General features: G+C 49.8%; 1 protein-coding gene across 2 annotated transcripts in view; it reads left to right on the plus strand.

Annotated features, from left to right (window-relative positions):
• CSMD2 (CUB and Sushi multiple domains 2) overlaps positions 1-21,984 on the plus strand; it is a 588,524-nt gene that overhangs the window by 292,815 nt on the left and 273,725 nt on the right. For both annotated transcript variants that reach the window (XM_088023017.1, XM_028113838.2), the window contains exons 7-9: positions 9,630-9,707; positions 14,669-14,756; positions 15,450-15,574. In XM_088023017.1, the coding sequence (XP_087879143.1) occupies positions 9,630-9,707; positions 14,669-14,756; positions 15,450-15,574 (291 nt within the window). The remainder of the gene's footprint in view (positions 1-9,629; positions 9,708-14,668; positions 14,757-15,449; positions 15,575-21,984) is intronic.

The raw sequence follows: 21,984 nt of genomic DNA on the forward strand, positions 1-21,984 counted from the left end.
GGGGTCAGTTTCCGCCACCCTCAGCTTGATGGCATTAGTCTCAAGTGATTTATGGCACTTCGGGGCTAATCATTATAAACCCCTAAATGGATTGATGGACAATTTTTTTCCCAGAAACCAAATCATACATTGAATAAATAAATGAATAACCTACAGCATGGCATATTCCATTCCCATCTCAGTCCAATGAGAATTTAGGGGTATTCCTGGCCAAACAGGATTTTAAATACTACCTCAGGGAATCAGGGACCAGAGTTATAGTGTGACTGTGTGTCTGGCCGGCTGTCGGACGGTGGGTGAGTGTGTTGAATTTCAAGCATTCTGGCGTGACGCGGGCATGTGACAGCACAGAAAGGGGAACGCGGCTAGACTAGGCTCTGCTGTCAAGGAGAACGAGTTAAAGAGAGGAACGGGCATAAATCTATAGGTTGTGTGCAGCCAGATAAGAGCTATAATTGAGGCCCGGGAAAGGGTTCTAGGATTAGAGATAAAGGAGCAATTAGTTTGGCTGGAAGCACTTAAAGAAGCCAAAAAAAAAAAAAAAAAAAAAAGAAGAAGAAAAAGTGGCAGCGGCATCAATGTGAACTTCAGAAAGATGCCACGCAGATGGTGAGGAGCATTCCGGGTAGAGGGAAGGCAAGAAAACCTGAAAGGGCTAAGTCTTAGGAGCCCCAGAGACCTGCGTGTCCAGTGCGGAGCTGGGCCAACCACAGCCCGCAGGCCTGACCGCACCATCTGACTGCTTCCATGTGGTCCTCAAGCTGAGAATGGCTTTTACGTTTTTAAAGATTGAAGAAGAAAATCAGAATGAGAAGGTTTCATGACACATGAAAACTGTATGAAAAATCAAGTTGCTGCATCCATAAATAAAGGTTTATGGAACACAGCCTTGCTTATTCATTTGTGAAGTGTTGAGAGCCTCCGGAGTGCTACCAGGCCAGAGCTGGGCTGTCTGCAGCTGAGACATGGCCCACAGCCCAACACACGTGCTCCCAGGCCTCTCTCCGAAAACGTTTGCCACCTGAGCATGAAGCCTGCCACCCATAGCTCAGGGCAGCAGTCTGGGCAGCAAGCTCCGAGGCCGGAGAGGGAGGCAGGACTCACACTGTCGGAAACTGCACTGAAGACAGGAGATCAGAAGTCTTTAAAAAGAGGGAGACATGTGGGCGCCTGGGTGACTCAGTCAGTTAAGCATCTGCCTTCGGCTCAGGTCATGATCCTAGGGTCCTGGGATCGGTTCCCACGTCAGGCTCTGTGCTCAGCAGGGAGTCTGCTTTTCTCTCTCTCCCTCTGCCTCTCCTCCCTGCTCATGCTCTGGGGCAGAGGCAGATGAGGGTGGATTTGCTTGGAACACGTTGATCCTGGGGCAGTATTAGCCCACCAGGGCTTGGGGGCCATCTAGCAGGTAGCTGGCTGGTCTGTCAGTCTGTAGCTCAGAGAAGGGTCTGCACTGGAGAGAAAGATGTGAAGACTCAAGGCGAAGTAGAGGCAGAGGCCACCGATCCCCTCCCAAGGCAGGAGTCTTCCTCAGATGTATGTAGCATGAAAGAAGGGAACCCAAAAGAGTGGTTTTCAAAGTGAGTTCCTTGGAGGTCAGAGGGGTTCTCCCTGCAGCTATTTTGATAGGGCCTGAGTGAGTGGGGCTCCAGGTTCATCCCACCCCCACACCACTGACTTGAACCAGAGCAGTTCCTCTTTGATTTGTTTTGTGTAGTGGGCATTTACCTAGAAGTGTAATCACAGGTTCCTGCACCTAAAGTGTTTGGCAACCACAGAAATCAAAATTCCTTAAGTTTCCTTCTAGTTCTGGGAGACCACTGAGGTTATGTAATCAATCCTTCTACCTCCAGGGGAGGACTATTTTCAGTCCTCGCAGTGCTAATTGCTTTCTTGCTTTCTTTTCAAGCCTGCAAGGAATGACATCGAGATGAGCCTTTCTTAAATGCCCCCAGTGGCTGATGACCACAACTGGTGAGGGTCTTCCCTGGCTGGGAAGAGAGCATACCCCACAGCTCACTATTGCCCTGCTGGTCCGTAGAGAGGGAATAATATTGACCCCCACGGGGCTATTGGAAATTGAAGGAGGTCCTGCTAAAATATCTGACCCATGGCAGGTGCTCAGGAAATGGAACCCTCAGGCCTCAGACTCCACCAGTCACCTTGATTCTCTGTTATAGGGGGAACCCCTTGTGCAGTGAGAGGTAGAGCTGGTGGCTCTAGTCCTCAGATGTGGGCTCTCTGCCTGCCATCCTGACATGATGATCATTGTCCAGTTCCCCGAGCCTCCCTTCAGCCAAATCCTCGCCTGACTCTGCCGTCGACTAGCACCGCCTATCTTGTCAGGTGAACTGTGGGAACCAGGAGTTGGGAGATATTCCACAGTGAGAGAATCGGCTCCTCTGCTTTCTGGAAGTCCGATGCCAAGTCTCAATTGTCTGCAGAATAAACTCAAACATTCGAAACCAATTTGCATGTATTAAGATGCTTTTTAGAGTAACAAACCCAAGCTTCTGTTTTCCACATGCACTTGTCTCTTTGTGGCGTGTGACTGAGCCTGTGGTCCATGCTCAGACTCTTTTGTCCGATTCCTGTCTGCATGCTGAGCTGCTGAACCCTTGCCAGCCTCACTGTTAGGTTCTGGGCCTCCGGGACCCCTCCATGAATCGCAGGGTTGCTTTTACTTACAGGCTCAGGAGCCCAGAGCCCAGTGCCCATGAAGCCAAGCCTCTAAACTCAATCGAAAGTGAGCCTGAACTGAAAACAGCATGAACACAAAACACGGCACCCCTCACCTCACCTGCTTTCAAGTGTAACCCCTTCTTTTTGCCAGGAAATGAACTCAAAGCACATATTCTTCTAACAGTTGGTCATTCATTCATCCACTCAGTCATCAGACGGTTCAGGGAACCATCTGAGTGCTTGGCTCTGTCAGTCACAGGTTACAGACCTAGGAGCTCAGGGGACCAATAGCTGGGCTGTCTGCAGAGAGAACAGGACATGATGTCACAGTGTCAAAAGGGCTTCAGCAGATGCCTGAATCAAGTCTTGTAAGGGCAGTGACTTCTCCCCGAGATGTAGACACAGCCACAGAGAGGAGATAGCCTTTGAGTCAGGCCTTCACCAGCGCAAGGTAGCCAAGCAGAGAAGTGGGGAAAAGACGTGCCAGGTAGAGCAGACAGCATTGCCCAGGCCATGAAACCAACAACCGATAGCCATAGGGAGTCCCTTAAATATCTTTCTTCCAGTTGTTTTCTGACTTGTCAGAAGTGGTTTGTGAAGACCACCACACAGCCTATTAACAATGGCAAAGCACTCTTCTAGAAATTAGAACATGCCACTTCCCGCACTGCCTGCCATCTACCCTGCCCAGGTCCTTGTCTTCTTCAGGGATTCTAGTGACTACAAGTTTTGCTGTGGTTAACCCACTTGCCATACCAGCAGCATCCAACAAAGTTCTTCTTACAGACTTCAGCTGCTTTGTACATCTTACAGCCCCGTAGTTGGGCTGATGATTCCTTTTCCCTTCCATATTCAAAATACCACCCAGCATAGTACATAACCAGCTTCTAAGGAGCTGTGCATCATATTCTAAATTATCAACAATCCTTCCACACCTGCATTCTTGGCAGTGGTCATTGCTGGAATTTTGAGTGTTCTTTCCGTTGTTGCTGTACCAGTTTTTTTGCTCTTCATTAGCTGGAGCTGTAAATTCAAGGCAGGAATGCCCCAAAGCAAAGCACCCAGACAGTGCCTTTTCCAGCAGCGGGTCTTGGAGCATTCACTGTACCTGTGACTCCTTCTTTTCATTCTCTTCCACGTCACTTGTCCTGGCAACCTTCAGCACAGCTCTGCCATCTGAAGTGTCCCCAGATGTCCCTGGAGCTTTTCTTTTCCACAGTCACTAGTAGTGATTCCTTGAACATTTCTCTTTTTGAATCTTGTCACTTTTCCCTTGCAAGAATGTGGCATCATCTTCGGTCACAATAACCTCTCTAACTTTTCCTAAATCATGAAGCAAACGATCTTGAAAATTCAGAGCCCGGCTCTCTTCCAAACACCACACCATCAATAGCAACGGCTTTGTTGGTTCTTTCCGTGACACTAGAACCTGGAACTTGGGCAGCTGTAACCTGCAAGCTGACTTTTATCCTTTTCCAAGTGAGTGCTCTGAGGGCATCTTCGGCAGTCATAACCCAAGACTTTCATTGGATGTTGGCAGTTTCAAGAGTGGGCACCATGGACCGGACACCGGAAACCCTAAATACCCTAGAATTTCCACTTCTGAACTTTTGATGTATTATGCAAGTAGGGAGATAGACAGTCTTCGGCACATTCTGTGCCTTCGATTCCTGTTTCAATCCTTCAGTGTTTTCCTGCCCCGTATTGTGAGGATACTTTTTGAGCTTTTGTGATTACATCAGAAATGATACTGCTGATTTGTCTGTCTCTGTTTGCAGAAACTCTAGCAAACTGAGCAGTATCTTCAGAAGTTATAACACCTTTAGGCTCTTCCTAAGTTCAGCAATTACAGCATCAACACGCAACATCACACCTTTCCTGATTTCCACTGGATTAACACCTTTGCTCATCTTCTCGAAGCGTTCCATGGCCATGGAGCGTGCCAGTACAGTGGCAATGATGGTGCCACCCCAGCCTCTTTATTCATGTGTTGGCAGCATCCTGGTCAATGGTGGTGCAGTCGTTTTATATTTATCCCTCAGGTCCACTGACCTGGTAACAGACACTTCACCTTTCGTTACATCGAGGCTTCCCCAGCTCTGTTCCATACCACTGCTCTTCCCACTCTCCTTCTCCATAGTAAGGGCTTCAGCCTCTGCTAGAAGGTTGGTACCTTGAAGCATTAGATCTTGGGCATCTACAGCAAATTTTCCATATTTGGCATAAATCTGAGTGAGATGAGGAGCCAGTGTGCTAGACACTGACTTTTTCTAGTGAAGAACTGTGAGTAATGAAAGCATTTGTGCAGGGCTGGTGGCCAAGCAAGAGGCATGCCATCAGTGACAAGGGAGGGGCAGAGTGCAGGGTGCGCACCCACCAAGTTTTCTAAGGGAAAAATCAGATTACAGTTTTTAAAAGATCATCCTCTGCAACATTTTGGGAGGTGAGTTATAGAGAGTGAGTCGATGAATAAAATCCAAGCAGAAAAGAGTTTAGGGCAGGAGTGGCTTAGAATCCTGAAAGAAAGATATACATTGGAAACTTTTTCTAGGATTGAATGAACTGGGTTTGGTGAAGGAACAGATGTGGGGAGATGAAGGGATGGTCCAGCCAGTAGGACAGCCAAGTGGCGGGGAAAGGGGAGTGATCAGGGTTAGTGCCAGGGCTCACCCTTGTGAAGGGAAGTCTGGCTCCATTGGGAGGAGAAGAAGCTACAGGTTCCCTCCACTTCGTGATTCCCAGAGCCTTGGAGACAGGTTTAGCAGCTCCCCTCCTCCACTAACTGGTCCTTGTCTCTGCTAGCTCAGCCCAATAACTCATGCTGCAGACTAGAGAGGAATTTGTATTGCCAGATTCTTCTAGCTAAATGTGTACCATGTGTCCCGCTAACCTTTACAACAGCGAGGAAATGTCTTGTAATTAACCAGAATATAAAGGATGAATGGAGCAGCCTGGCAGTCTCCTATAGTCATTACCATTCGGAGGAGATGAATGTACCTAGTAAGATTTCCATCAACCAGTTCAAGCCAGCACTTTTCTCTGGGAGTCTTGACTTTGTTCACGGTGCAAAAGCATGTGCAAGTGTGAATTACATTTTGTATGTATTTGGAGCCATGCGTACCCAAGGGCACAAATGTGTTGTGGGTGTGCCCATTGTAGACACAAGATGCCTATGTGTGCATGGATCTATGCACAGGCACATACATACGTGCATCGGGGGTATGCATTCAAGTGTAGCCAGAACCGTGGAACCAGCCCCAGGCTCCATATAATCTGCAGTGCATAAACAATTACAAAATCCATTTTAGAGACCAGAGCTTCAGTGTAATATCATTGGCACTACACTGGTGGGCGCTCCATGAATGAATGAATGAATGAATGAATGAATGAACGAACAACGACCGAATGAACAACATGAACAGATACATGCCAGAAATTCTCTAGGTTCTTTCTACTTTATCCTGCATTTCTGATTGCGTCTGTCAGTAGCACACTGTGGAGATCTAAAGGGAGAAGGGCTCTTGTTTTCTGAAGATTTTTACCTGGCCTGCCCTTGTCTGTCGAGCTAGCTCTGACTAAGCTCATTTTGTGGCTGATTTCCCATGGTATTCCTTTTTCCTTGATCACTCACCACCCACTTGGTCATACTGTTTAAAAGACAAATTAGTTGTATATAATTGAGGGTGTGACAACTTCCCTGGGATTGCTCAAAAACTGAAGCCCCAGCATATGGAGGTGATTTCTCGATGTTCAAATCCCCGGTAATGTGGATCTTGCCAAAGGCTTTCCCCCAGCCAAGGCCACTTTCCTGACCCATTCATCAGCTCCCATGATGGTATGGGTCCTCTGTATGGGCTCCCCTCCCCAGAGCCTGGGCCTGGGCCAGCTGGGCCTGAACATACATCTTCTAGAGATTGCATTGTTGGTGTGAGGAACCACAGTCCAGAGAGCAGGGCCCCTGCCTTCCCCATGCTTGTGTGGGGTGCACACGGACAGCATGGGCCATGCACCTCTGGGACCAGTTCAGAGGAGCCAACAGTCACAAGGTTTATATGTAAATTAAGAAGCCCTAAGGCTTCTCGGGTTCCTTCTCGTTCACTTCTTCTTACTGCCTTTGCAAGTTCCATCCTGTGGTAAGTAGCAGGAAGGAAAAGAGGAAGGACAGGGGTTCGTTCCTGCCGGGGAGGATGATGGTACCAGCCACTGCTAACAGTGGCCCCGGAGGTAGGAAGTATTGACCTGGTGGGTTACAGCCCTTCTCGGGGAGGACCGAGTAGAGCGGGTGGGCACAGAAATTGGAAGGATTCCTTCTGGAGCCGCTTCCTGAGTGCAACCTTGAGAAGAGAGGAAGAAGGGCTCCCTCTTAGCCATCTTCTCATGCCCACCTGCCTCTCCCCGTCCCCCTTCAGCAGCTGCAGGGAAAATTGAAGCAGCATTTGCCCCTGGGAATGACGTTCCTGGTGCACTGGCCCCTCCTCACCTCCCTTCCTCCAGAGGGCACTAGGACGGGAAACGAGGCAATTGGGAAGACTCTCACCTCCTCCTTCTTGGCCAGGTGCCCAGAGCCATCTGCACAGACCTCCCCTTGAGTGGGCCAGCCTTGCTCATGGAGACCGCTCTCCCCACCCCAGCCCCAGGGCCAGGGCATCAGGGAGAAGAGCTCGAGCTATCCCCACAGTACTGGGACAAGCCCTGTTCTCTTAGGAATGACTGAATCCAAGAAATTCCCCCCCTGCTGCACTGTATTAGCTAGGCTTGAATGATGCATGTTTCCCTACTAATAATCTCTGTTTGAGAATGGGTCCACGTTAGCGTTCATTGGAAATTTTCCTGCTGGATATGCATGGAGAGTAATGCACATTTATAAAAAGGCTTTGAATGCACGTTGGGCAGCAGTGACTCTGTGGTAGCAACTGAATTTGATCAGGCATTCAGTTTAGCAGCTTGCCAGGGGACAAACCCTTGGGGAGCTTTTTGATGTAGGCAGAGCTGGGGATTATTGGGGAACTGGGAGATGGGCCCTTGCGTGCCTGATCACTGTGGACTCTAGTTTCGGGACTGGCATGTTACCTCAAGTGCAGAGCAAGTACCGAGTTTTTCGGGCCTGAGCCGGGGCAAAGGAAAGATTCTGGAGAAGGTTAACAGTGCCCCTGGGATGGCTTTGGCGGCAGGTCAGAAGAGAAGATGCTAAGGTTCAACCAAGAGCACAGCTGCCTCCTGGCTGTGTGACCCATAGCAAATCACTTAAACCACTCTAAGCCACCACGTGATTATCTATCAAGTAGGTATAGTAAGTACCGGTCAAGGTCAATGGATGTGTAAGGAGCAAATGAAGTCATTATCAAGGGCCCACCATGTGCCAGACTCTGTTCTAGGCATGGAGGAGGCACCAGTGAACAAAACAGACACAAACCCCTGCCTTCCTGGAGCTTACATTGCAATGCGGGGGGGGGGGGGGGCGGCGGGGCTAGAAACCACCGAGTCAATGATCCCATGTGTTGGAAAGTTAGGGAGATAAAGTAGGGAAGGGAGCCAGGGAGCCAGGGGTGCAGCATTGCTGTGAACAATGGTCAGAGGAGGAGTCTGCGAGGAAGCAGTGTTTCCACAGATGCTTCCAGGGAAGGAGGGAGTCAGGAAGATACCCTCAGAGAAGAGCATTGCAGGGAACTGGCCTGTGTGGCTGAACAAGAGTGCTTAAGGTTGAAGATAAGGTCGGCGGGGTGCTAGGAGGGCAGATGGGTCTGTGCAGGCCACTCGAAAGACTGGCTTTTACTTTAGGAGAGGTGGGTTGCCACTGAAGAGTTTTGAGCAGAGACGTAATATGGTCTGACTTATGTCTTTAAAGATCCCTCTGGCCCTTGTGTTGAAAACAGGCTATATGGGGCAAGGAAGATGGGAAGTCATGGCAACCAGGGGGGAAGTACCAGAGACCTGGACTATGACAGATGTAGAAACTGCACTTGGGATATACTTGTAAGGGTTTGATGGGTCCTGGTGGATCAGATGTGGGTGGTGGGTGTGGGGGGAACAGACGAGTCAGGGACGCTGACATGAGTAAAGGACTTGAAAGGCATTTAACGCAGGGCCTGGCACACAGGGAGGGCCTGGTCACAGTCGCCGCTACCACTGCTGGGTAACCCGTATGAGAGGGGCTGAGCCACCCGGCAGGGGCCAGCTGAGAGAGGGCGTGGGGGTCTGGGACAGATGCATTGAGCAGTAGACCCAGAGACAGGATGAAGCCCTTAGAGGCCAGCAGAATGCCTTAGGGACCTGGGGCAGTCAGACACAAAGGAGGTAGATGGCTTCAGAGGAATGGCCTTTGGAACTGTGGCATCCTCACTCTGGTGCCTTTTCTGTGCTACTTGGCAAACTCCTGATGAGTTGTGGACTGGACTGACATTGGATCAGAACCCAATTCAGTCATCAGGCCACCTCCTGAGCCAGGCACTATCCCCCAGGGACCTCCAGGACTCAGCTTCCCCTGCCCACAATAGGTCGGCCGGCATAAGCTGGGCTCAGCAAGGCCGACTGGCTCTGCTCCACATGTTCCTGATCCTCCTGGGACCAGCCATGTCTTCTCCCAGTGATGACAGGGATGTGAGAGGACAAGCCTAATCTGGCAGGCACTCTGCAAGTCTTCGGGCACATCAAGACCTCCTCCAAAATTCCAGTGGCCAAACCCAAAGTCAAAGGGTGAGGGAATATACCCCACCTTTTTAATGGGAAGAACTATAAAATCACAGTGCAAAGTGTCTGGATACAGGGAGGGTGACAATTCAGGGGTGTTGCTGCACTCCAGTGCCACCTTTGGTGTGTCCTCACCCAGAGGGACTTCTGGCTTTGACCCACCCTGGACTATCCCAAGCCAAGAGAGGGGATCATTCTAGAAGAACCCCATCCCCAGTCACAGATAACAACTGAAACGGTTTTCCCTCTTACCTCCTCTCTAGTCAAGAAGCAAATTGAGTTGAAGTCTCGAGGTGTGAAGCTGATGCCCAGCAAACATAACAGCCAGAAGACATCTGTGTGTAAGTGTCCGCCTGCCTGCCCGCCTGCCGGGCCTCTTGCTTGAGGTCACACCCGCTGGTGCTGTGACCGCGGGGAAGCCAGACGATGCTGGAAGGATTTCCCTTCAATCCTGCCTCCTTCCGTCCCGTTCTGCACATGGACACACTGACCTAGTGGCCAGCGAGCAGCCCCAGGGTCTGACCTTTGCCTCCTCCTCCCCCTGCCTGCACCTCCCTCCCTCCTCCTCTCTCCCCCTCACTTCCCATTGTAACTGCAGTCCAGGGAGTCATTACTGCTACATTTCTCTCTTTATTTTTCCTTTTGAATCACTTCCACCTGCTGAGACAGTCCTCTTTCTGCCCCTTGCCTAGGAGTCAGTGACCCCCAGCTGGGGTCTTGGAGGCTGCAGGGTCCCCATTCCAACTCCCAGGGCAAGACCCTGCTCCAGGGACCCTGGACCTGGCTGGGCTAGAGGGTGGGCTTCTGCGCTCGAGCCCGTGGGGCAGTGCTGGGGTCTCTGCTGGGGGACAGGGGGACTCTATCTATGAGAGCAGGTTTCTGCTATTGGTGTTTGAACGATTAAAAGGGGAACATCTGATGCTGGGGAATGGGCTGGAATGTCACCCTGGAAACAACTGATGAGAGCCTTTGCTAAGGGACTTTTGGGCTAGAGTATAGGAAGGGGTTCAGGAAGGTTCTGGGCCAGCCCAGAAAGCTGGACTTGAAAGCAGTGGAGATTTTCCTGAGAACCCCTCAGGTTTTGTTCTGAAGTTGAGTGTAGGGAGCCTTCCGTGGTCAGGGACACCCCCCCCCAGATGACCAGCCTTCTGCTTTCCTTCTCCTGCGCTTCCTTTGCCTTTCTGCTTCTCTCTCTCCTAACCCCCCCTCCCTCCTTCTTCTGCATCCTCTCTGCTGTTTCCCCCCTTCGTCCTGACTCTCTCCTTTCATCTCACCTCCACATGCTCCCTTCTCTTGAGGGGCTGGAAGTGCTTCCTGAGAGGGCTGGAGAGCAGCCATCGGCAGTTCCAAAGCTCTGTGTGGTGTGTGTGGCAGGGAGCTGGGTGGGGGAGAGGCCCCGACTGAATGGAACCTGGCTGTGGGATTTTTCTCTGGTCCTGCAAGTCTCCGGGGACTGCCGTCTCTGAGCATTCTGCCCTTGATGGCAGAGGGGTGGCCAGGAGCCCTGCTTCTGTGTGCCACGAGGGTGCCAAGGGAAGGAGCGAGGAGAACCGGGGGTTAGGCCAGGAGTCTGCAGAGCAGGCTTGAGCCACAGCCCTGGCCCTCACAGGCTCATTCTTTCTGGAGCCACAGGAGAAGAGAGGAACTGAGGTCGGCATGATTTCACTTTGGAGTTTGCCCTGGAGCCACAGGTGGACTCCAAGGAAATGGCCCAGATTTGGGAGAGCAAGTGTGTTTTCAGGTGACTGTGTTACTCCAGGCACTAGTGTCTCCGTTTCCAAATCTGTGAAATGGGATGCAAAACCTTACCCTCCCTTCTTCCCAAGGGTGCTGTTGGATCTAAGATGGGCGTCCCTGATCTAGGACTTAAGGAGGTCCGTGAACTGGCTAAAAACTACATGTGATATTGTGGGTGCATTTGGGAGAGGGGCGTGTTTTTCATTAGCTACTCAGAGGTGCCTGAAACTCCCTCAGAAAGATGAAGAAAGCTTATTCTCATGAAATAATGCAGAAACTCTGAAAAAGTTACACACACGTCTCTACTACAAGACACTGGTCTCCCCTCTGAGAGTTCCTCAGAGAAGGATGGGTGCGCGACTCAGCTGCTGGGGAGGCAGGCCACCAAATGTCTGCAGGTGTCTATCCCTTGGTGGCCTGCCCACACTCCCTGTGGACAGATGTCCTGAACTTCAGGAGAGGAGTGGACCCCGCTGACCTATCCCGAATCCTACTTACTGCCTTCACTGGGTGGTCCGCGGGTACCACTGACCCCTGGCCATCAGTCCTGACTGCCCACGTGTCCATATCTCCTTCACTTTGGGTGGAAGGCACTGCCTTTCTGAGTGTGTTGCGGCTTTTTGGGGTAAGGCCCACTCTCCCTTCCATTCTCTGTAGCCAACAGTGAATCAATGCTACAAACATGAGCAGCTGGTTTTGAACAGGCAGGAGAGCCTGGGATTAAGGAAAGAGAGGGGAAAGCCCCCTTGACTCCGTCATTCAGACATAAAGTATTCACTGGGACTTATCTTTGCTTGTTTCCTGGGGAGCCTGGATATCTGTGCGCTCAGGCCTCCAGGAAGACAGGGTCTTGGGGTGCTGTGAGTACTGACCCCTGGGCTGCTGACTTCCAGGGCGGTGCCTGAGCCTTACTTCCAGCGGGCTGATGAAAGGAGGGTGGCAGGGTTGGCTGCGCATGTGCGGGGCTGGGGTTGGGTAGGTGGGCTCTGCTGTGGCCTCTCCTCTGGGCCAGCCGCATCCTCATCGCGCAGCCTTTAGCTCTGCGTGCTCCCCGGGTGGTGTGAGTACCAAGCAAGAGGGCAGGAAAGTGCTGTATCGTGTTAACGTGCTACCAGGGGCGGCACGGTTCCCATGCGGTGGGCGCGGGGGACTGTGGGAGGGGTGTGGTCAGTGGGCAGGGGTGAGTAGGCGAGGCCGGAGGAAGGCGAGCGCTTAGCTGATGAGTCCTCAGTAGGGATGGATCGTGGTGAGGCTGGCTTACCAAAGGTAAAGCACAAGATGTCCTCATCTTAGAACAGAGCCTCCCCTTGCCTTTCTATCCCCACCCTGTCACCTCCTTCGTTCCCATTGCTTGTGGAACATGGAGGCCCCAGGAAGCAGGACTTCCGGCTCATTATCCCCGCCTGGAGGGTCCTGCACTGGCAGGAACAGTGACTTTGCTGAGTTTAGGACGTGGAAGCATTGGAAGGAGAGGCTTAGTGGGGAGGGGGATGGGAGCAGGGGAAATGCCTGGCGGGAGTGACTGGCTTTAACAGGGCACTATGGAATGTTGGAGAAGGTGGCTCCCTGAGAGGCCTTGGGCTCAATGCCGCACAACCAAGAAGATACCGGGTGTGCGGCTTGTGTGGCGTCTGCCCAGGTCCCCGGGTTCCCTTGGCCAGCTACCCCCTGGGGTACCCGGAGGTTTGAACGGGGTCTACACCAGTCTTCTCACTGTAGAAATGAACTCCAGGCTCCGTGGGTCTGAGATGGGACTCCACAGGTCCCCGGGTGAGGCACGCCCTTTCTCCCTCTCCCCACACTTTAGTCTTCCAGGAGCCCTGGGGACTCCTTCTTTGCCACATCCATTCCTACACCCTCATGTCCGTCCCCACTGCCAGGCTCTTGTCCTTTGCCTGGACAATCCTAAAACTTCCCAACTGGTCTCACAGGCACCGGCCTCCCCCTGAGCATCTTACTGTGCCCTTCCCCACCCTCAGGACTCTTCAGTGGCTCCCCACCATTTTCAGGATCAGACTTGAACCCCTTAAAGGTCTGACCTCCACAGCTTCACCTTCCGCTCTTCCATGTCACTGGTACCTTCTCTTCTATTCTGGCCACACTGGGCAACCCCCAGTTCTGTTTCCATGTCTTCACTCCACTCCACTGTGTTCCTCTGTCTCCCTGAACTGCCGTTCCTCTGTCACCATGTGTTCAAATCCTACTATCTCAGACTACTCATGTTAAATGCCACCTCCTCCAGGCAGCCTTCCATGCTTCTCTCAGCAACATAAGACAGGTCTTCCCTCTCAGCCTCCCTGTAGCTGCGTCTTCATCACTTCCCCTTTGTGGTTCTGCAGTTTGTTTCTGTTTCATATCTTCACTTGACTGGGAGCTCCCGGAGGACAGCGGTCATATCCGAAATCTGACAGTTGCATCTCCCGTGGTATCCATAATAGGGTCTTGTACACAGTAGGTGCTCACTGAATGCTTGCTGTGTGCCAATGTATGGGAATTAGTGAGTGGGTGAGTGAGTGAGGAATGGAGCCGTTGCTCATATTGTGGGACATTGAGTGGGTGGGATATGGGCCAACTCAGAGAATATTGCTCCACGCTCCCTGTCATCTCTGTCTTGAGGGTGCTGTTGGGACTGTGGGATGGGCAAGGCCTTGAATGGAACTGTATGCCAGGCCCCAGCTCCCGGTGATACCGAAAGCCGGGAATCCAGAGATGTGAGAGAGCTCCAGCCTCATGAGTATGAGCATCTTGAGAACAATAAACCGGCAGGGTCCAGAGGGTTTCTACCCTCTCCACTGGAGACAGGAGAAAACTGTGTGTTTCTGCCACCCCCTGACCAGGCTTCTCCTTCGGCAGAGAGGACCATGCACACGGTTGTATAAACAGCACTCTGGTGTTGGCAAGTGTGAGAGCATCCCACCACCTGCCAGAACCACCATGGGTGCCATCTCTGCGTGGTGCCCTTGGCCAGTGGCATTGGACAGGGGATGCTCTGCTTACTGCTTACTCAGCTTGAGAAGCATCCGATGGGGAGAGGTTTCTTGGCAGAAATAACCACATTTGAGCTGAAGGCCCTGCTTTGAACTTCAGACTGCAGCTTTCTCTTACATTCTTTACTGTTCCTGATCACATATCCACCTTTTATTTAACTTCCTTTGAGTCATTCCTCCATTTGGGGCTGAGGTTGGGGGTGATCATCTCATCTAGAGTCGCCGCCCCCGGATCCAAAGCGCAGGGTGAGGAGGTCACTGGGGGCTGAGGACCGTCCACCTCTGGCCACTGGCGTGGGACGAGGGAACAGGGTGGTTGCTGGTTTGGGGTTCCTGCCTCTGAGCCCCTATGCTCTTGATGAATTTCACTTGGACTTTGCTCACAAAGGAATTTGTCAAAAGCAGCTCCCCACCTTGCATACTCATGAAACCTGAGCCAGGAGACCCCACAACCCCACACAGCCCCATGGAGCAGGGCCTCATTCTGTCTCTGTATCCACCCCCCACCCTGAGCCACTGCCCTGGACATGCCTTCCTGTGATTACCCATCTCTGTATGTGCTGTTTTTTGCCTTGTAGTAACTCAGGTTGGTGTGTCCCAAGGGCATAATATGTGTCCAGACCCTGGCATACCTGAGAGGGGCAAAAGACTAGGCTCGGATTTCAGGTAAGACCCGTTCGGGAACTTTCTAATTGCAAAGAAGGGTGGATGGCCTGGTTGGGGGGAAGACAGGGGCTGGCCTTCCTAGAGGTACAATGCAGAGGACAGTGTGGATTCAGGAATAGACGCTTTCTGGAGAAGAACTGTGGCATCTGGCATTCTTTCCTGGGCCGGTCCTGGGACTGGTGCCTGTAGGTATCAGGGGAAGAAGGGAGCCGCAGACTGCCAGGGTTACACAGCACACCTGTCCCTAGGGTACAGGAACTGCCCTCACCAGTAAGGACGTGCCAGCAGGCAGCTTATGTCTCCCCTCGTCTGGAGATCCTAGCTAGGCCCCAAGATGGTACATCTTGCAGAGTTTCTAATAATCTAAGTATCTTCCCAGAATCCTCCATGTTCATTAAAATTTATGGGTGTCATCCACCCACTCTTAGCTGTCCTAACTTAGAGCATGGCTGTTTTGCTCCCAAAGTCACATTTTAACTCAATCCTAAGACCATTAAATGGTGCAAAAAAAAAAAAAAGATGAAGAGCAGACGTTCCTTTCAGTGGAGATTTTAAGTGATAAAACAGTTGAGTAGAGATGAAGGGACAGAGGAGAAATGATGTTTGGTGTGGTACTTGTTTGTGGAGCAGGAAGGGAATTGGGTGGGCCTGGTGGGCCCAGGGCTGAGCTCACAGACATGCCTTGTCTCCCAGGTTAGGATCCAGCGTCCAGTTCACCTGCAGCGAGGGCTATGACCTGCAAGGGTCCAAGCGGATCACCTGTATGAAAGTGAGCGACATGTTTGCGGCCTGGAGCGACCACAGGCCGGTCTGCAGAGGTGAGGGTGCCCCTGGAAAGGGAGGCTGGCCAGAAACTGGGCTGGGCAGGGAGGATGGAGCCCAGCTCCTGGTCCCTGAGGGTACACGCTTGCGTCCAGACTGACTTTGCCTCCCTCTCGCTGTGCTCCAGGCCTTGGGTTCTGCATTCATTGACTGATTAACTTACTATACTTAGTTAGCACCATCTCTGTACCAAGGCCTATGCTGGGATCAGGAGATACAAAGGTGGGGATGACAGACACGGCCCCTGCCCAGCATGGACCTTACGGTCAGGTGGGGGAGGCACGTAGGAAGCAGGTTGCTAGCTCACTGCGCAAAGACATCACAACTACACTTCAAGTGGAAGGGAAGCCAGCTTGAATAATGTTACCTTGACTCCCTCCAGTATAACACATATACACCCCAAACCCTCTATCTCAATGCCTTTGTTTCTTTCCATGTGCTCGGCAATCCACAGATCTGTCACCTCTAGAAGAATGCTCTTAGCTAGGCAGGAGTCATGTGGACCATGATATCAGAAGGCTTCTCTGTAGGAATCCTCTAACCCCACACCTGGGCATCTTGTTTTCAAAGGCCCCACCACCCACATTCCCAGCCATCACATGGCCTGAGGCTGGGCTGCCAGAGCCCCCATCCCCCACATCTTAAAAAATAATAGACCTGAATGTTTTCCTTTCCTGAGACAGGACAGCGGCTGCCTCTATGGTAGAGAAGCCCCTGGCCTCAACCCCCAGGGCAACGGTAGCTGGCTTTTCATTTCTCCTGCCGTGTGTGCATCTCTCTTCTACTGTTTATGCACATGACCAGAGCTCAGCTCTTGGTGCAAGACTGAGCAGTCTCTCTGGAGTTTGTGAACAAAGCCAACAGTTGCTCTCTTGAGTGCCTCTTTGGAAGCGAAGGTACATTGCCTGCCATAAAGTTACATTCTGGATCCTTCCCAGTTTAAGAAGGAGATGCTTTGCCTCTCTCCAGGCTTATATACTAAGATGAAATTGATGCACAGAAAGGGGTCCAGGAGAAAGAACTTGGATGATGATTACACTAAGGAAGGGAGAGAGTTGGAGCTGAAACCCACTCCCTTCTTTTTTTTTTTTTTCAATGTGTTGTTGAGTAATCTTGGAAGAAGGTCATGAAAATACCTTTGAAAGAAGCTTCAGACGTATTCATTCTCACTCAGCTTTGAGGTGGCCATGACCCACAATTAATAATGTACTTTGTGTTCCCACTGATCTTAGTGATATTATTTCAGAGATTCCACTTAGCTAATATTTTTTAAAAATCAAACAGAAGACGGAGTCTTACGTATAACTCTCAGCTTTGCCACCAGCTAGCCATGGGCAGTTTGGCAAATCATCTATTTTCCCTGGCCTTGTTTTCTTAACCATGTAGATAATGGTACCTACCCTACCCATCTTGTGTTAATGTGGGAGTTGTGGATATGGAAACATCTAATGAATCAGAAAGAGCTTGACAAGAAAACAAATATCCTCACGCTAGAATATCAGCTCAACAGGGCAAGAATGCCTAGAATGGGGCCTGGCAGATAGTAGGTGTTCGATAACAGATGTTGAATGAGTGATTGAATGAATGAATAATAAGATAGGAAACATTCCATTTCCAGGGAGCCAAGAAACCAGCTGTGTAGAGAGGCATAGAATTAATCATGTCTGAGGACCAAAAGGACCCTCGGTCAATCTGTTCTTTCAAAATTCCTTTTGAGGAACCAGAATAACAGTGCCTTTGGGCAGTAGTGGAATCCGATCTCTCCCAAAACCATTTCATTGGCAGAAGATTCTTCTCTTGGAAGAGGGATGGTTTACGTGACTATGCCCAGGCTAGGGAAGGACTGGCATTTTGGAAGGAAGTTCACAGTCAAGTGATCACGCTTATCCAGATGTGTTATGTGGTCCATTCAGGTCATGTCCAGTGATTTTGACACACTGGACTCTAAATTCTCTGCCACCCTGTTAACTGAGCTTTGGGCTAAGCTTTATACATCCATTCTCCTCTCATCCTCTGCCGCTGGGAGGCGGAGGAAAATCATGGGAAACAAAGCCAGGCAGAACTGCATTCAGATGAAGCCCCCACCACTTTGTAGCTCGGTGTCCTCGGGCCAGTCCCTGCACCTCTCTGAATCTTTTCTTTTTTTTTCTGCTAAAAGGCAATGATTATAGAACATGACTACTCCTTGGCATTACCGTGAGGCCTAGAGGAGGTAGTGGATTGAAAGTGCTCACTTAGAAATGATCCAGGAGCATCTGTGAGGCTTGTGTGCCCTCATGGCACCGTCTGCACGTGGCCTCCGCCCGGCCTGGGAGCACCCCCTCCTTAGCATCTAGGGGCTGCAGGGTTTTAGAAGCCTGTGCCCTCACTGTCTTGGCCAATCTTACCGCAATCCCAGCAGCTGGAGGGTGCACACAGACTTTGACCTAGAGCATAACTCTGCCTCCTATTAGCTTGCTGGCCCTGGGCTGGTTCCTACCTCATTTTGAGCCACAGGTCCCTCCCTTGTGAACTAGGAAAACAAATCCTCCTCTCCCTGGTGCTGGCGACATTTAAACAAGCCATTTTATGGAAGGTGACCAGCGCCAACTGTGGTGGAGAGAGAGGGGCTTCTCAGCGCAGGGGAGAATATGCCACTCTCCCCCTCCTGTTCCCCCCACCCCCCCCCCAGGTCACTGGGAGGGAGGAAGAGACAAGGCAAAGCCTCCTGGGTTTGGACTTGGATGGCCTGTCCTCAGCTTCCCTGAAGGCCATGGCCTGAGACAGAGATGAGATTCAAGGGTCCTCTCATTGTGGCAGTTTTGAAAGTTTTTCTTTTAAAAATCTCTTGTTTTTAATTAGTTAGAATCACTATCATAATTGTAAATTTTTATAGAAGTCTAAGTGAACCCCACTTCAAGAATAAAAAGGGACAAAACTCTTTGAATTCCAGGATAGCTCTACTAATAAGCAGGTTATCAAAAGATCACATTCTAAAAAGGATTCACCACTAATAACAGTGGTATTATTTTTCCTCTAATGCATTTAAAATATGATTTGATATTAAATATTCATTTTCCATGCAATTAATTCTGCTAAAACATGGGGACTGGCAAATAATAGGTTCTCAACTAATGTTGCAGGGTGACCTGAATGGATTGGTGATTGAAATGAGCGAACAATACGGACTGTGCCCTCATTTTGGAATTTGAAATTAGGTATTAACAGGTTTTTATTCTCTTTCCATCCCACCGAAGAAATAAGTTCCAAAAAGAAAGGGGGGGGATAGAGTTTTGAATTTCATGTGTCCTAGACAAGTTTGATCATCTAAAGTAGATTGAGGGAAACATGAAACTTACTAATTCTCTTTAGCCCCAGAGAGAGGCGGGTGGTAGAGTACAGAGCTTGGCAGAATTATTTTACAGATGGAGGCCAGTATTTAAAAATCAGCGTTTGCAGAAGCCTAATAATAAAGCAGATACAAATGGAGCTTCTTTCATTGAAGTAGGGGTAGGATATTTAGGGTTGCCCCTCCCTCACCCCTCTCAGCAGCCCCCAAGCTACCTCCAAGGAACCCCGAGGCTCCAGGGAACACTAAACACTAAACCACTAATAGTGGATAGGACCAAATTGACAACCAGGAGACCTGGAGGCCTGGTTTCATGTGCCCACAGGTTGGTGTTGACAGAGAATAGGAACTGAGTTATCAGCCCCAGAGGAGATACAGTTACTGAGCCATAAAGTAGATACTCAACAGAAAACAACACTCTTCTTCTCCTTTGTGGAGAAATCCCCTATTTGCTGTGCAAATGCACATGCATAAACACACACACTCACCCACGTATCTATATATACTTGTATAGCTCTATAGAATAAAAACCTTTTTCCCTCCCTTCCCCTATGATCCTCTGTTTTGTTGGGGGGGAGGTGGGTGGGGGATGGGTAACTGGGTGACAGGCATTAAGGAGGGCACATGATGTAATGAGCACTGGGTGTTGTGTGCAATGGGTGAATGACTGGGCTCTACCTCTGAAACTAGTGATGCACTATATGTTAACTAACTGGATTTAAATAAAGTCATTTAGTAATAAAAAAAAAAAAGAATAAAAGCCTTCTTATGGATAGAACACCTGACTCAGGACTCAGAGACCTAAGTTCAAGTTCCAGCCTTGCTATTAACATACCATATGGCACAGGGCAAATTACCAAAATGCTCTGAATCATCTCCCTCATTCTCAATAAGATGGGAGTGAAATGTGGGAAATAGGGCACAAACCAGCGGAATGAAAGCATGACAGTTACAGGTGGCTGTCTTCCTTCTTGGTGGCCAGCGCTGGATCAGCTTCCCAGGTCCACTCCTTAAACACTAATGTTGTTCAGAGTTCTGTTTTCATGCCCCCCTCCCTCTCTCCGCGCCCCCACTCCTGCTCCACCCTTCCTCCCCTCTCCTTTGTAGTTATTCCCCTGTAGGTAATGTACTGAGGGCATGCCCCATTGTTCCCTGACACTCGTACCTGTATATTTGTACTAATGATAAAGCTCCCAGTTGTTACACTATTTGTACTTGATAAAGCATTGCAGTATATACATTTTCCATAATTTCTTTATAAGGAAAGTGGCAATATCCACATTTTATGTTTGGCTCAAGCTTGGAGTGGTCAGCCTTCTTGCCCAAGGGCACAAACCTAATGGGTTGATCTGGGATTCAAACCCTGACTCCAAAGGCGCTCTTCTACTTGAAAATGGCCCCTGGACATCCTTTGGAGTCAGTATTCTGGATGGAACCACATAGAACAATACCCTCTTCCCTACTTTTTGGTTAACTTTTATTTTGATTTAATTGTAAACTCAAAGACCATTTAAAGGAAGCATGCAAAGAACAATACACTCTTTACCCAGATTTAAACAACTAATTTTGAGGACTTAACGAACAAGAAGGAAGCTGAGAAGGATCAGTCAGAGAAGTAGGAGAAGAGCCAAGAGGCACCATGGAAGCCAAAGAATGTGAATGTCTACACATTGTAATATTTTATTTAAGTCCTTAAAGTGGTAAATGCCTTTTTGACCTGTTCTCTGTAATGACCTTCGGCATGTTTCAACAGAATGCAAATACCATATAATTTTCAGAAACAAGTGCGGGATAAATTGAGTCTGAAGGTGAGGGCTTTTAAGGCAGCAAAACCTGACTTTGCAGAAGAGATATAAATGGTGCTGGTGGAGATTTGTAGGAATTCCCTATAGGGCTAGGGTTCTGAATCCACAAGTCCCCCTTGCAAAGGTAGGCGGGATCATGGTTCTGGTTTTGATGGTCTTTTTCTAATTTGTGTACTAATGTTCTCAGCTATGGGAAAAATTCCTAAGTAAAGAAACCAAGGAAGGTAGGAAAAAGATTTTTGGCCTTTAGACGTGAATGAACGTGGCTTTGGGAGTCCCATAGTCCCCTTTGTGGAATATTGATGATGTCCCAGGACCTGAATGAGTCTTCCCATCCAGTATCTCATCCAATTTCATCCTCACCATGCCTCGATGAGGTGGTATCACTAGCCCCATTTTACAGATGAAGTAGAATCAGAGAGCCTTTCCAACTTAACCAGCAAATGGATTTCAAATCTAGAAGGCTAAGCTGGTAAACCCCACAGCCTATGCTCTCCTCACCATGGTGATCTACCTTCAGGCCCAGTTGTATCAAGTACAATCTGTGAATCTAAGAGTTTGCCAGCACAGAATTATAGGCACAGTGAGCTTACATGGAGGGGTGGAGGAAAGGGTTCCTCTAGGGCTTCTTTCAAACTTGACTCAACTACCATTGGAGCTCCTGAGGGAGAAGATCCTTCAGGTAGAAGACCGGGGCCAGCCACCAGAAGGAACATCCTCGCTGATGGTGCTGTCCCAGTAGAGAAGGAGCCTTTCAGAGCCAGCAGCCTCTTACAAATAACCCTCTGACAACACTTGCTCTGCTTGATTATGGCTGTTCGCACACCTGCTTCCCCCGCTTACCGGTGGCCCTTTCGAGAGGAGGGGTTGTGTCCTAGATATTTTTCTCTCCCCACATTCTGCCTGGCCCATGACAGGCACTCAGTATATGTGGGAATGAGTGAGTGCAGGAACAAGTGCAGGAAATGAGCAGATTGATTATGTCCGGGGGCCGTGGAAGCTGCTTCCCAGGCCCTCCAAGAAGGCTTTCCCAGGAAAGGTTTATCGTGGCTGTTATCCACCTACAGAGAGGAGCCCTAGGATATTTTGCCCCATCAGAGGAAACCAGGTTTGACACCACTTTCATTTTATATACTTAAGCTTGTTGAGTTTGCTCACTATTTCTTTACAGTTAGGCACTTTGCCTACAATTAGAATAAATTGCCATGTGGGCAGCAACAGAACAGACTCATAGAACTCTTTATTAAAATAGCTGAGCGCTAACACTGAAGAA

This window comes from Eumetopias jubatus, unplaced genomic scaffold (genome assembly GCF_037043125.1).
Source record: "Eumetopias jubatus isolate StellerSeaLion01/CBP00866 unplaced genomic scaffold, mEumJub1_p1.0 scaffold_4, whole genome shotgun sequence".
Taxonomy (NCBI): domain Eukaryota; kingdom Metazoa; phylum Chordata; class Mammalia; order Carnivora; family Otariidae; genus Eumetopias; species Eumetopias jubatus.